At 47.0% G+C, this 14,023-nt stretch overlaps 1 protein-coding gene across 3 annotated transcripts in view; it reads left to right on the top strand.

Moving 5' to 3' along the window:
- The window catches only part of LOC101161954 (adhesion G protein-coupled receptor L1), a 59,329-nt gene extending 47,183 nt beyond the window's left edge, over positions 1 to 12,146 (top strand). For 2 of the 3 annotated variants that reach the window (XM_023964618.1, XM_023964594.1), the window contains 12 exons: positions 41 to 258; positions 327 to 500; positions 1,470 to 1,682; positions 1,804 to 2,024; positions 2,127 to 2,193; positions 2,985 to 3,073; positions 5,575 to 5,743; positions 6,667 to 6,816; positions 6,894 to 6,990; positions 7,089 to 7,199; positions 8,454 to 8,474; positions 9,304 to 12,146. In XM_023964618.1, coding sequence (XP_023820386.1) covers positions 41 to 258; positions 327 to 500; positions 1,470 to 1,682; positions 1,804 to 2,024; positions 2,127 to 2,193; positions 2,985 to 3,073; positions 5,575 to 5,743; positions 6,667 to 6,816; positions 6,894 to 6,990; positions 7,089 to 7,199; positions 8,454 to 8,474; positions 9,304 to 11,255 — 3,482 coding nt within the window. In that variant the 3' untranslated portion in view covers positions 11,256 to 12,146. The remainder of the gene's footprint in view (positions 1 to 40; positions 259 to 326; positions 501 to 1,469; positions 1,683 to 1,803; positions 2,025 to 2,126; positions 2,194 to 2,984; positions 3,074 to 5,574; positions 5,744 to 6,666; positions 6,817 to 6,893; positions 6,991 to 7,088; positions 7,200 to 8,453; positions 8,475 to 9,303) is intronic. The other variant, XM_023964653.1, reaches the window with a different exon arrangement.
- The last annotated feature ends 1,877 nt before the right edge of the window (positions 12,147 to 14,023 follow it).

The following is a 14,023-nucleotide window of genomic DNA, read 5'->3' as shown; positions in this document are numbered from 1 at the left end:
AAAAATAAGTAATATTTTCCTTCTGTGGCGCCCTCTGCAGGCCAGGTGAAGCTGGTGCTCTCCCTGTACAAAAATCTGGGCTCCTTCCTTTCCACCCAAAACTCAACCATGAGGCTGGGGCTGGGGCAGGGCCAGAGTTTAGAGCCCAGGCACAGGAGCCTGGTGGTCAACTCCCACATCATCTCTGCCTCTGTGCACAGAGGATCCAACAGAGTGTACCTCACCGAACCTGTGATCTTCACCCTGAGACACCTTCAGGTTTGTCAAAATGAGAACTTGCACTGAGCATTCGGAGCATCCCTTAAAGTCACCGTCTTTTTCCGCAGCTGGAGAATCATTTTGGGCCGAACTGCTCCTTTTGGAACGCTTCTGGACTTTCTGGGAGTGGCCGGTGGTCTACACAGGGATGCCGCCTTTTACACACAAACAACACGCACACAACCTGCGCCTGCAATCACCTGTCCAGCTATGCGATCATCATGACGTACCAGCAGCCTGCAGTGAGTCTCACACATCAGTGACCAGCAATTTTTCAAAACGAGGGTCTGTCAGACTTTCTTTCAGCTATTTAAACTTGGAGCTTTAAATCTGCAAACTGCATTTCATTTGAGGTAGTTTTGAGTTCAAATTGTATTTTATTTGACAAACCGTATTGACAGGACATTTGGATGCACATACTGTCTCTGAACCTTTAAGGCAATGTCAGACTGCCGCTGCGTACATTCTGCGCATTGCCTACGTCTGAAATTCCGATCTTCTGTGATACATGTGTGTGATATACAGGATTCTTAACTGTTTCTTGCATTCGTTGATGTGCGCAGATGTCTGTCGAGGGTTTCGATCGACGGGTCTTTACGTGAGTTTGGTTTTGAGCTGTAGGGAATGGTAAATGGCATGTACTTGTGTAGCACTTACAGCCTTCCTCGAAGGCTCAAAGCGCTTTACAGTCACAAACCCATTCGCGCACACATTCAAAAACTGGCGCCAACCTTCCACCACGACCACCGTGGTCACACGAATGCGACCATAGACCTCCGGATGATGATGACTTAGAACTGGTGAGGACCGGGGGAATCCGACTGTTCAATTAAGACAGATCGGGCGCTGACCATGGTGCTGATGCCATCTGATTTCTGCTCAGTGCCCTGAATGTCAAACTGAAGAAATTCAATTAAGCGTTTATTTAGGTGTTGTCTGCATAGTTTATTTATACTTTTTCCATGGTTTGTTTTCGAAAAATCTGTGAACATTTCACGCTAAACCACAACCTTTCTCACTGTTACCACGTATAGTCACGTATGACCAATATTCATCTGTGCAATGTGCGCCACATGGTCATAGTGGCTGTGTGACACGGCCTTCAGGTGTTCTGTTAATGTGGTGAATTTGGATTCCCCGTGATAAAAAAAAACATTTTTTCTCTGCACTGATACTGATTCAAAGAGCCTTTTCCTTTTCTTTCTTTAAAGTTTGGTGTCGGCGTCGAGGAGCTTCTGGTCTTTGTCATTTCCTGGGTTGGTATTTGTGTCGCCCTGGTGTGTTTGGCGACCTGCATCATCACCCTCTGCTGCCAGGGGGCGCCGTGGCACACTGACCACAGCACCATTCACTGCAACCTGTGGGCCAACCTGCTCATCACCGAGCTTCTTTTCCTCATCGGTGCCAACAGGACAAAGTACACTGTTAGTAATTTGATCCTCACGTTTTAACAGAGCAATATTCACCAGCTCTGTTTTTATGAAGGTGTGCAGATCCGATTCATTTGAGATGATAAACTGAGGCTGTTTTTGGTTTATATTTCAGGTTGTGTGCTCCATAACTGCTGGTCTTCTGCACTTTTCACTGCTGTCGGTGTTTTGCTGGCTGTGCCTGGAGGGGATAGAACTGTACCTGCTGCAGAGAGAGCTATTTGAGGGCCGCAACTCCAGACGGAAATATTTTTATCTCTGCGGTTACTCTGTTCCCGGCCTGGTGGTGGCCGTTTCTGCTGCTATTGACTTCAGAGGATATGGCTCAAAAACCGGGTACAGCTCCTGATACGTTCCCATATGTGTGTTCGGCTGCGTGATTTCGATGGTTTTGGGTGGAATCATCATCCTTAGATGTGTCTTGTTCACTTCGCACAGATGTTGGCTGCGCACCGACAACTACTTCATCTGGAGTTTCCTGGGTCCTGTCGCTGTCATCATCACGGTGAGGGTTCATGCTTTTCTCCTCAAAGACCCACTGCGATGAAAATCCTGTTGTTTTGGTGTTTTTAACACGTTATTCTGCCATTTTCCTGAAGATTGAGAACATATATAAAGATAAAAAGTCAATTTCTTAGTATTTCTTTATTCAAATCGATGTGAATCAGGAGCAGACGAAAAGATGTCCTCTGAAAAGGATCGTATTTGTGACGTAAATAACGCTGGGCGGGCCACAAGCTCCCTGCTCCGAGCCCGTCAGCAATGGGGAGGGGTAGGGGGGAGGGGTTGCTCCGTGCAGACAGTCCCCCCCACAACATCATCACGTCAATATTATGCAAATATGGATGCGCACGTTGAGCATAGAAAAGGAAAGCGTTTAGCCGACCACGGAGAAAGTGGGCGTGTATATATTAGCCTGGGAGTGAAACTGGAAGCACAGACTCTTCCTGGAAGGGGCGGTTCCTCACTTTGTGATGTCACAATGTGAGGACCCACTCATCTTTGTGGGTTGGGAGGGGCTGGTGCTCAGTGAGGAATACTCAGAAATGCATGTACAGATCAAAATACCACATTGGGGTTGTTTCTCATGAGGAATGAACATTATAAAACACGTAAAAGCTGAAAATAATAATTTTGCGTAATGCAGGCCGTTTGAAGACCACTGGGAACAGTTGAGAGTGGATATTTAAAGTCTATCAGCCTCATTCTTAGAGTTCTTGGTAATTGGGTCTTGCCTTTCATAATTCTAATGGGTTGTATTTGTGTTTGACACATGACTCCTCTTCTGGACCTCAGCTGAACCTCGTCGTTCTGGTGATGACCCTACATAAGATGCACAGCACTGCTGCGCTGAAGCCAGACTCCAGCCGCCACGATAACCTGAGGTCAGTAGGAGTCTTTCACGTTTGGAAAAATGTTTCTGACCCCGAAACATTTGACAAACTCCCAGTGTTCACAGTTGTCTGTTTGGTTTGTCGGTAAACCAGTGCAGCGCCATTACCCCAGAGCGATCATCTGTTACGGTGAACCAGGAGCTAAATCTGCAGAACTATCTGTATCATAAAAATCCCTACAATATAGATGATATTCAAAATAGATACTCTACAAATAAAATAGATGTCCTACAGTAAAGGATAAATGACGAAACCATCCTTCCTTATACCATGAAGGTGCTCCCAGTCAGTCTGTCATTATCATTTGTACTCAGTACTTTAAAAAGCAACTCTCACAAAAGAAAATCCCTTCAGAGACGAGCATTCTTAGCCATGCATATAGAAGCACGTGCCCGGATTGGACTTTCGGGTAGACGTTGGTCCTGTGCAAACATTTAGCAATAAGTTAATTGAGCCATAGATAGAGTCTAGCGGTGGGCTAGATGCAGTTTGTCCAAGTCTGCTTCTTTGAAAGCTGCGTTTTTTGGTACAGAAAATACAACAGTTTGAGTTTGAGTTGATTTTATTTAAGTGTCTGCACTAATGTGCCCAGCCCGCATGGACTTATGTGACACTGGGAGACAAAATACAACAACCCACCCAATCAGAGTCTAACAGAGTACAAAGTGTCCATTCTTATTGTCCATGCCTTTGCCACAAAAATTGCCAAACAAAAAATTTAATTTCATTTACAAATGTGTCTTAGACTTTTAAGAAAGTTAGGTTTTTTTTTTTTTTTACTAACACTCAGCAGACGACTTGGTCCAAAGAAATTATAGCCTTAGTCGCAGCACCTATGTGAGAGTTGACCCGTTTGGGTTCTGCCGGTTTATGGGTTGTCCGGGCCGTGGAGGTAGAGGACCGGCTTCATCTTAAGGGGAGCACAGGTGCGTCCTACGCTGCATTCTAGTCATTAGACGGCCCCAGCGAGTGGATACGGGCCGAACGAGGCTCGCTGGTGGCCCGTGTGAAACCTTAAGATGGTACACAATGTTGAAAATGTTCATGTGCCTTTTTTTCTACGACCGACAGGTCAAAGTGAACTCTTTTACTACACATAAGGGAAAAGTAGGTGAGACAATCATTTTGTTTCAGGTTTTTCATTTTTAACATCCCCTTGAATCCGTTTGTACCGTTCCAAGGAAAGGTGGGCGGAAGTTAGACAAAAGAGAAAATGATACGTGCGTGTCCTCGAGATGCTTGTTGGATGTCCACACAAACTACACTCGGATTGTCTCATTTCTTAAAAAAAAAATGTACTTGGACTTTTTCTCTCTGCGGCTTCACCGAGGCTTCTATGACCTTCATATCTTGTGCCGGTTACCTGTACAGGTTTGACCGTTTTCGGCCTGCAGACAGCCGTATTCACCCGCAAGAACAGTTGGGACTACGATATTACACGAAGACCCTTACTTAGGCCTCCGTCGGTCAGTGTTGACCATGGATGACGTATCCTTGCTCTTGTCCTGTGGTGGAGGTCGGATACTAGCCAGGGCGATGTAGTACAGGACAGGCTATTGCCCACGTAGCGGGTCGCCCCTCTCCACGTCGTCGATGGATCCAAAGGAACAGCAAGGCTGCTGCAGTTTGTTATCGGCGCCGTCGCAGAAGTTGCCAGAGCGAGGCTGCAAACAGCGTCGAACTGCCTTAGGGACCCCGACTCTGAATTTTCCCTCAAGGTTTACTCCTGAAGCCTTTTCCATGGAGGAATATAGCCGCAAGGAAGCGTAGGTGTAAAATCAGGGTTTTCCTTTACCTGGATGAACTGCCTTCCTAGGCTGACGAGTATCATCTCCCTGAAGCAACTGGTTCTGAGGTGCCAGTGACCCGCCTGTGCCCCTTCTCCGGTCAGCAAAACAGTTCCGGCGGGTTTAGGAGCTAAACTGCACACGAAGGCCAAGAGCTGACCTTTTGGAGACGCACGCCGTATAGGGGTACTTTATAGACAGTGGGAGCTTATCCCCACTACCACCCCTGGCTGTGACAACCTTGGAACAGAATGACGTATCTAACAAGCAAACAGTCAGATTTACCACATTCAGTAAAAAATGTAGCTCGAGTTTTCTTCCTTTTTAAGTGCATTGTAATGTTTGGAATATTTGGTTTGAGGCAGTCAGATGTTAAGATCAAGTGTTCATTCCACCATTTTGGGATCACAGAGTTAGATAGTATGGGTTGTGATCTTTTGTTGCATGGTGAAGCTGCCACAGGCCTCAGTTTTTTGGCGTTGACCGACGGTTGACCGAACCCCAAACCCTGCTCTGTCAGGGCTTTCAATCCAACGCCAGCAGGAAGCCACTGCCGTGTGGATCTGGAATCTGCAGACATTAAGACGCAGAAATCCAGAGCTAAAGGCAAACGTGGTTTCCATGTAGAGACTCTACATACTTTCATGTACAGCCTGCTTCATTTGGGTCAATGACTTGCTTTTCGCTCATATTTGGTCTCTGCAGAGCGTGGGCCGTGGGCTCCCTGACACTTCTCTTTCTGCTGAGTGTCACCTGGTCGTCAGGCCTCATGTTCCTGTCTGGTCCATCGCTACTTCTGGCTTACCTCTTCTCCTCTCTCAACACGGCCCAGGCACTTCTTATCACCATACTTCACTGCACGCTCGCCAGGAAGGTCCGTGTCAGCGTTCAGACGACCACGAAACCATCACGTTTTCACACCATCAGTAAAACTCGCTGCTTAAGTTACTTTCATTCATTCATTCCTTTATTTTTGTTCCTTTCATGAAAATTGTTGGATGCCAAATGATTTTTGTACATTTTCACGACTGGAAAGGAGCAGAATTGAAAAAATACTTTTCTCAAAGTGAAAAATTACTATTCTTAAAGTGAAAAAATACTATTCCTATAGTTGTCTGCCCCCTTTTAAACATTGCATCATTTCTCCATCATCTGTGCTCAGATTTCACCAAATAAAGTTCAAATAAACCCATATTTTAGTAAATCCATTCCATTTCTTTAGTACTTACATTCCAAACATTCCAGTCAGTCGTCAAGTTTGTAAAATTGAATTTGTTTTGTTTTATACATCTGTATATATTGAATAATATTTTAGCTCATTCTATATGATACTATAGACACACACTTTTACTTTAGTGTTGTTCCAGGAAACTGTTGTTTGAAATTAAATCTTCTATGATTTTCATCTCCTGCAATAAAACTCAAAAGCTTTTGTAAGTCTTCTGCTAAATCTCTGTTTGTAGCTTTAAACATTTAAACTTAAAAAGGTCTGTGATTCAATGACATGTTTAAGTTTTAATAAGTCTGACTCTAAATGTTCATCTCTAAATGTAGCTTTGTGAATAATTCCAATAGCTTTCTGTTGTAATAGAATTAAGGTCATTTTATTAGTTTCATCTGTGTTTCCTCACACTAAAATACAAAATGTAAAGTGAGGTCAAACCAAAGAAGACGATAACATGTGCATAACATGACATAGTAAAATATATTTGGATTTGTTCTGAACAAAAAGGCTGCTTTATTTTTTAGATTTCCCTGTTAACTTGCCATCATGTCATCCGCGTTGACGTGGTTTAGGGTCAGAAGGATTACGGCCGCTGCATCCGTCTCTCGCGGTGCTGTGCATCTTCTGCATCCAGCTCCCCCGATTCGGTGAAAGGGGCCGCCCTTCGCTCCAACAGCCGCTACACCAGCAGCCAGAATCGCAGAGTCACTGCTAACAGACAGGTGGGTGGAGAGAAGAGAAAAGAGCAAAAACGTGTCAGAAGTTGTGTTTGAGCTGACGCTGAGCGCCTCTGCCGCAGAGTCGCATCAGAAGAATGTGGAACGACACGGTCCGTAGGCAGACCGAATCCTCGTTCATCGCCGCAGATGTCAATAACACGCCCACTCTCAACAGAGGTCAGATTTCAGGTTTTTTCTCAGGAATTACTCATGACTGGCTGCTGAAAGGGGGAAAACGTCCTCTTATCTTATCTTCTACCGCCTGTTTCCATCAGCTGCTTTGGGGAACCATTTCCTGACCAATCAGGTGTTGCAGACTCATGCCGGAGCTTCTCCTTATGACACCATGTTGGCCCAGGGATACAGTCAGCCCTTCACTTCCACAGGTACATCACTAAAGGGGTCTCTTCTCAGGGACCTCAATGATGATACTAGTTATTTGTATTCATGTATGGGGGGGGGGGGTACATTTATGCAATAACAGGCCTTCTGCGCAGTTTACAGTGCAACAATACTCTGTTATTTGTCGGACTTTAAATAATACTCAAATGAGACTGGATGGATTTATTACAGCAAATTCATTCCTCTCCTGTTTACATGTCCACACACCAGCGGATGGCGCTGTGCCGCCACGTCTGCAAGTTAATTCTAATACTCGAGCTGTGTTCCTTCGTGTTCTCGTCAAGCTAAAAAATGTCAAGCTAAGACATCAGGGGGCAAACCAGAGGCAGGACAACACTGTGCACAGTTAGAGGGATGCTTCTTCCTGCGGAAATATAAAGGAAGCATGAGCTGGAACCGGCCCATGTTTGGCTGAGCTGCACGACTGTAATATATGATGAGAATGAAAGCAAACATGAACCAGAAGGAGCTGCATTTCCAGAAGAAACAGCAGGGTTGAATGCTATGATGAAAATGAAACATAAATTGGCAAAAAATAAGTAAAGAAAGGATCAAAGTTGACCATAAATAAAGTAAAAACAGCACAATAACAAAAAAGATATCTTTGTGAAAAATGCCAGAGCCGGGTATTGAACCAGCGAGCTTCTGCTCCAAGGATCCCCCATTTATTTTAATGGAGGCAGAAATCCTGGAATATCTGGAAAACTTCAAGGATTTGAAGGAGCAAAAGTCACAGCTGGAAAAAGCTGAAAGAGCTGAACATTTGAATAGTTGAACGGTTGAAATAGATGAAATATTGTAGGAGGAGTTAAGAGACAAAAAATGGTGGAAGATACTAGAAGAAAGAAAGAGAAACAGGAAAACAATGGGATGAATCCTTTATAGTATAGTATAGTATTCAACCCATTGAATGCTGTATCCATATTTGGTTGGATGCTTCATAGCAGGTTCATGTCATGAAGGCTTGATACAGTAAAAAATAAATAAAAGGACTTGGAAGCAGCAAAGAGGCAGAAGTCAAAGATTTACGGTCAATGAATTGAAATGACATGAATAAAAACAAGATTTTTTAGATCAGATTTATGTTTTTCTCCTTCTGTGGCATCTGAAATGTTGTGAAATAAACGTTATATTGTTGTGTTTGATCATAAAATGTTTGTTGCTGCCTCTGCTTTCTGTTCTTGCCTTGCATCGTTTTTTTGACCGTTTTCTTTTGTCTCCTTTGTCTGAACACGTAGGAACCTTCAGAAACAAGCAGAGTAGGAACTTTTCCTTCTTGTGCATTTTTGACCATCGAGCGCCACATCCTCTTTAGCTGGTGTTCAGTTCATGAACCTAGCTTGCGCTGCATTTGCACGGACGCACATTCAAGCCACTGTACAGAAAAATCATGAAAGAAAAAAAGTCTCCATGTGACAACATAACATTTCATCCTGGGATCTATTGTTAAAATCCAAACGTGATAGCGACGCTCCAGCATCAGCAGCCATGTGATCACTGACGCACTCATTTATTCACTCACATGTTTAAGACCCACTCCGATGAAAATGCTGTTCTTTGGGTGTTTTTAACGTGTTCTTTTGGGTCTTTTTCTGATGATGGAGGACATAGGTAAAGAAAATCAAGATCAAAATTGCCTCTCTGAGTATTTCTTTAGTCAAACCCTGAATCAGGAGCAGACGAAAAAATGCCGTCGGAAAAAGATCGTAGAAAATCTGCTGGGCGGGGCCACAGTGTCCCAGTTCCGCCCCTTTCTGATCAGACCAATGGATCCATGAATGTCTTTGTGTTCCTGGTGTGAGCTGGAATCTGGATCAGAACTGTCCGGCTGGATAGCTACGATACTGCTGCGTTTTGTTTTGCACCACTAATGTTAGCTTGAGCGTGTAAACAAAGGAGAGGAAGGGGGGCGGGGTTGCTCCATGTCAGCACAACTCACAGGTGAATTTCTATTGAAATCCTACCGCTCTGCAGAGACTATGTCCTAGAAAACCACTCCTCATGAAAAGACCACCGGGAACACTTTAAGCATCTTCCTTTGTGTTCTCTGTTGCTGTGCTTCCTTAAAGTGAGTGTTTCTCTGTGCAGAGGGCGGCGTGTCGCAGACCCAGGAGTCTTGTGGGTTGGACAGCGTATGCCTCAATGGAGGGTACACGCCCAACACGTTCACTTTGCACGGCCTCGGGACGACGCCTGGATCCAGGGCCGGGGTGGTGGGCAGCACCGACCTTCTGAGGGAGGAAGGAGTTGGAATAGGAGGAGATGACATCTCTCCTGGCCTCCTCACTCCACACGGGGCTAAAGACCTGGCCAGCGGAACCGGAATGCGTCGCAACCTGTCCGACGCCGCAGCGCTGGAAAAGATGATCATCTCAGAGCTGGTGCAGAGCAACCTGCGGCCCTCCGCGGCGATGCCAGTCCCTCCTGAGCGCTACGGGAGCCTGGCGAGGCCGCATCCTCACGATAGGGCAGCCTTCACCAACACTGCCACCTTGACTCGGCATGCACAGCAGCCACAGGAGAGCTGGTCCGTTAGCATACAGCCAAGCACACGGTCCACCGCCACAGAGGGCTGGGCGCACACCAGGCAGCACACACAAGACCCCGAGACACACCCCACCACACGGGGACCGGATCAGGCCGCGGCGCCACGCCTGAAAGACGGCTGGTCACATGCACGTGCGTGTGGGGACCCGGAGTCCCGCGAGCTGCTGAAGGATGTGGACCGGTCCCAGCTGCAGGGCACTCTGGGCCGAAGGGGGCCGCAGGAGCGGCAGCAGGCGCGTGCCCCTGATGTCCAAGCCCGGCCCTATTCCACTCTGAGCCGCACACCCGGCTCTCTGTCCCGCCACCGCAGCACGCTGGAGCCCAGCGGCGGGCCGGACAGGGACCGGGATCGCTACCGGGAAAGACCCCTGCCCCCTCCTCCTCCCCCTCCCCCGCAGGAGTCGGAGCCTTTGTACAGAGCGCTGGAAGAGCCGCTCCTCGCAAAACAAACAGACACGAGCGTGGATGCGTGGAGAAGCGGCCAGGAAAGAGACAAAGATGAGAGGTTCCTGCTGAAACGAGAAAGGATGAATGAGGAATGGCGAGGAGAGGCGGAGCGAGGAAGGGAGGAGCCTCTCTCCTCCCACCGGAAAGATGGAGTTCTAAACGAACGGAAAGCTGGCAGAGAGGAGTCGCAAATGCTGGAGAAGAAAGACGGACGGATGGAGCTGTGGCAAGGAGTGGCGGCGGAGCAGGAGACTTTCATAACCCAGAAGAACGATTTTGGGATGGAGGAGTGGAGAGGCGGAATGGAAAGAGAACAAGAGGAATCCTTTTTTCACAGAGACAGATGGAGGGAAGCCGTCAATCTAGAACGGGAGAAGCAGAAAGAAAGATCTCTGGATGTTTGGAGAGGAGGGAGGGATTTGGACCGGGAGGAGTCCTTCCTGTTTGACAGCAAGGACGCCGTTCTGGATGAGAGGAAAGGCGGGAAAGGTCAGGGGTCCCTGCGGTACCACGGCGAGCGGCAGGATTCCGACAGCTTCACTCTGCCCTTGACCCCTGACCTTGACCTCGACCTTGATTCCTCACCTATTTATGCCCGAGATTCCAATCCCTCCCCCCTCTACCCTGGAGAACAGCGCTCGCCGCCGCTCGGCATCTTCCCCAGGAACTCCCCCCCGGCAAATATCTTTGCTCCCCGAGAGGACAGCTCCCCCCCCAGCAACCTCTACTCCCGCCACTCCCCACAGATCTACAGCCGCAGCGGCTCTCCCCCCCGCTTCTACACCCGCAACTCGCCCCCCTCCCTCTTGTACCCGGACAGTAGTCCCGACGGCGCGGAGGACGTCAGCCCCACAGGGGGGCAGCCACAGAGGTCCGCCCTGGAGCTGCCGTACGGCCTGGGGAGACCGCCGCTGGGGCCGAGGCCCAATCACCTGCAGACCTTCTACCAGCCGCCACCGCTGGGCCCCGGCAGGGAGACGGGGTACCCCGCAGACCCCCCTTCAGAGGGAGAGGACGGACAGATGCAGCGGGTGACGAGCCTGTGACTAGGGCGGTGGTGATTGGGGCATAGATCTCAGGGAGGAGGAGGACAACGTCAATGAAACGCTGGAACCGATGACATCATAAAGGAGAAAGAGACGAGTTTGTCACCATGACGACAGTTTTAATGATGGCTCCTCCCTGCTTCTATTCCCTGATCACCACGAGACACCCCCCCAACCCCACGCCCTCAAAGTTTTCTTACTTTTGAATGACAGTCCTCCATGTTTACCTCCTCCTCTCCTTCCTCCTCTTTGGTCTGACCTGAAACCCTGTTGTGATGTGTCTCCCTTTAAGTCCATTGCTGACATTTCTATTGGTCCATTGGCTGGATGTTACCCCCCCCCCCCCCCTCGCCTCCCTGTAGCAAACAGTGTGTCAAAGAAACACTTGTGTGTTGCCAAAAAAAAAAAAAAAGAAACCTCTCAAAGAACATGTGCATGACTTTCCAGTGGTTCTGCAGAGCTGCTAACTATAAGAGGACGTGCTGGCGAGTGAGCGAGCGCGTCTAGCTTTATTAGCATGTGTGTGGGGGAGAACGCGTGCTTATGTAAATTCATTATTGTATTGTATAATTAATGTGTCTCATTGAAGCATTTTATCAGTACCCGCTGGGGGAGCTCTTTCACACTTCCTCCTGTCCTGACGTTGACTCTTGACCCGTCATGACATACCAAACCAAAACTTCTGACCCTTGACCTGCCAGTGACTTTTGGCGGTAGAACTTGTTGAGTTTGTCAAAGCAACTGAAGACTTGACTGCAGAGCCAGAGATCGAATAAAACCTCAGAACTTTTCTGCAACCTCGTTGTACATATCAACCTCAAGTGTTCTGATTGTCTTGTATTGCTATTGAAGTTCATGTAAACATGTGAAATAAATGCTCCCGTCTTTCTGCTTGTGTGCACTCGGAGATGTAGAGGCGTTCAGACGAACATCAGACGCCTGCAGCAAAACAAAAAGGAGGGCCAACCGGGAAAGGGCAGCATTAGGAGGGGTAAAACAAAAGATAAAACGTTGTACTTTAAAGAGATGTGTATCAGAGATCTGTATCACCGAAAACGCTTTACGTCTGGCTCCAGTGACAGGAAGTCAATTCTGTTGCCATTTTTTGCCATACGGACGCCGCCATGCTGGAGCCGGACAACGTCAGTTCTGCTACTGTCGCAAATCCAATTGCCACCGTGTGATGGGGAGGCTTTTTTTTGAAAATCTTGGTGTGGCCACATGAATGTAGACGGTGGCAGTCAGTCAGTTGGAGACACTGACTGACTGGGGGGTCTCCTGCCCCCTCTCTCCTGGTCTGGTTGGTTGGGCTATGGAGGATCTGGTTCCCCAAATAACCCTTGTGCTATCCTAGGCACTTTAACATTGGGAGTTGGGTCATCTAGACCCACTAGAAAGTTCTCTGAACCTTTTTTCTTCAATGATTTGTGATCTTCACTGGTGTCCATGGATTACATGAAATCTTTCCACCTTTATTGTGGTAGGGAGAACACGTCAATGGAAGGGGGGGGGGGGGGTCATATAAGATAGCACAAGGGTTAAAACCATGGTACGCTTTGGCAGCGTGCAGCGTTACACTGCCCCCTGTGTGCTCCTAACCCAAAGTGTATTGATGGACAGATATCTTCCACTATTCCCCTCTCTCTTCTCTCTGTTTAAAAAAAAGAGAAATAAGATATATATAAAATGTTATAAATAAATAAAAAATAAAACAAAAAAGGGGTTTATACAAATATATCCAGAGATTCACAACCTCTTTTTTTAACAGTAAAACGTGTCCAGCGCAAAAGGCCTTCAGCTCTCATCTGTTTGCTCAGATGTTGGACAGGACAAGACCAAGACCTGACCAAGAACCAGCCTCACACTGTCTCCATAGATATCCAGATTTCTGTGAACAGAAGAATGATGGCTGAGAAAAGGAGAAGCTGCTGCTTCTCTGCTGCACAGACTGAATCTGTTGTTGATGGAGGCTGATTACATAACCCCCCCAGTTTCTTGGCCTATCAAAATGTCTACACTGTTACAGCAACAACCAGACGCTAAGAACCTACTACCCCCCTGATCCTGGATGTTTTCTAAAATAAACTCCCCTTGGTCTATCCTGAGTAACTGAGGTTGTCATGGAAACTGCACAAATCCACAGGCAAAGCATGGAGTAGTTGCAGGAGGTCTGAAGAGCACATATGAGCAAAAGAAAAAATGGAAATGTGTTTCTTTTTTTAACTTGTCCTGTCCAACAGCTGGACAAACAGATGAGAGCTGAAGGCCTCTTGTGTTGGACATATTTTACTTTGACAACAGGGGTTATGAATCTTCTGACAAACCAGAGGTATGTCTGAATAAACCCCTTTTGGAATCAAACTTTATTCATTTTAGTCATATTTGAAATTCTTGGTGTTGGACCGGACTGAAAAGGAAAGGAGGGAAGAAGAGAGAGGGATGTTACGGGGGGGGGGGGGGGATTATTGAAAGTAGGGGTAAATCCATCAAGTAGCATAAAGCAACATGTTTCTGAATGGTTATACTCATTACAGTGAGGTTCAGATGTAATAAATGTCCATAAGCGCGGGGCCTGTCCACACACACTCAAATGTTATAAACATACCTATTGGCTCCAAAAATGTTCACATGTCAACATGTACACAATACAGAAAATGTTCACACGCATACTTATGCCTTCAAACCAACTAGTGTGAAATATTTCATTCAATCACGCAAACTATTAGTGCAATGGTGAGCTAACGCCTGTGCTCAGGTGAGTGTTTATG

The sequence above is a fragment of the Oryzias latipes genome, chromosome 1 (genome assembly GCF_002234675.1).
Source record: "Oryzias latipes chromosome 1, ASM223467v1".
Lineage (NCBI taxonomy): Eukaryota > Metazoa > Chordata > Actinopteri > Beloniformes > Adrianichthyidae > Oryzias > Oryzias latipes.
The sequence above is the reverse complement of the archived record's forward strand: the minus strand, read 5'-3'. Positions and strand labels throughout refer to the sequence as shown.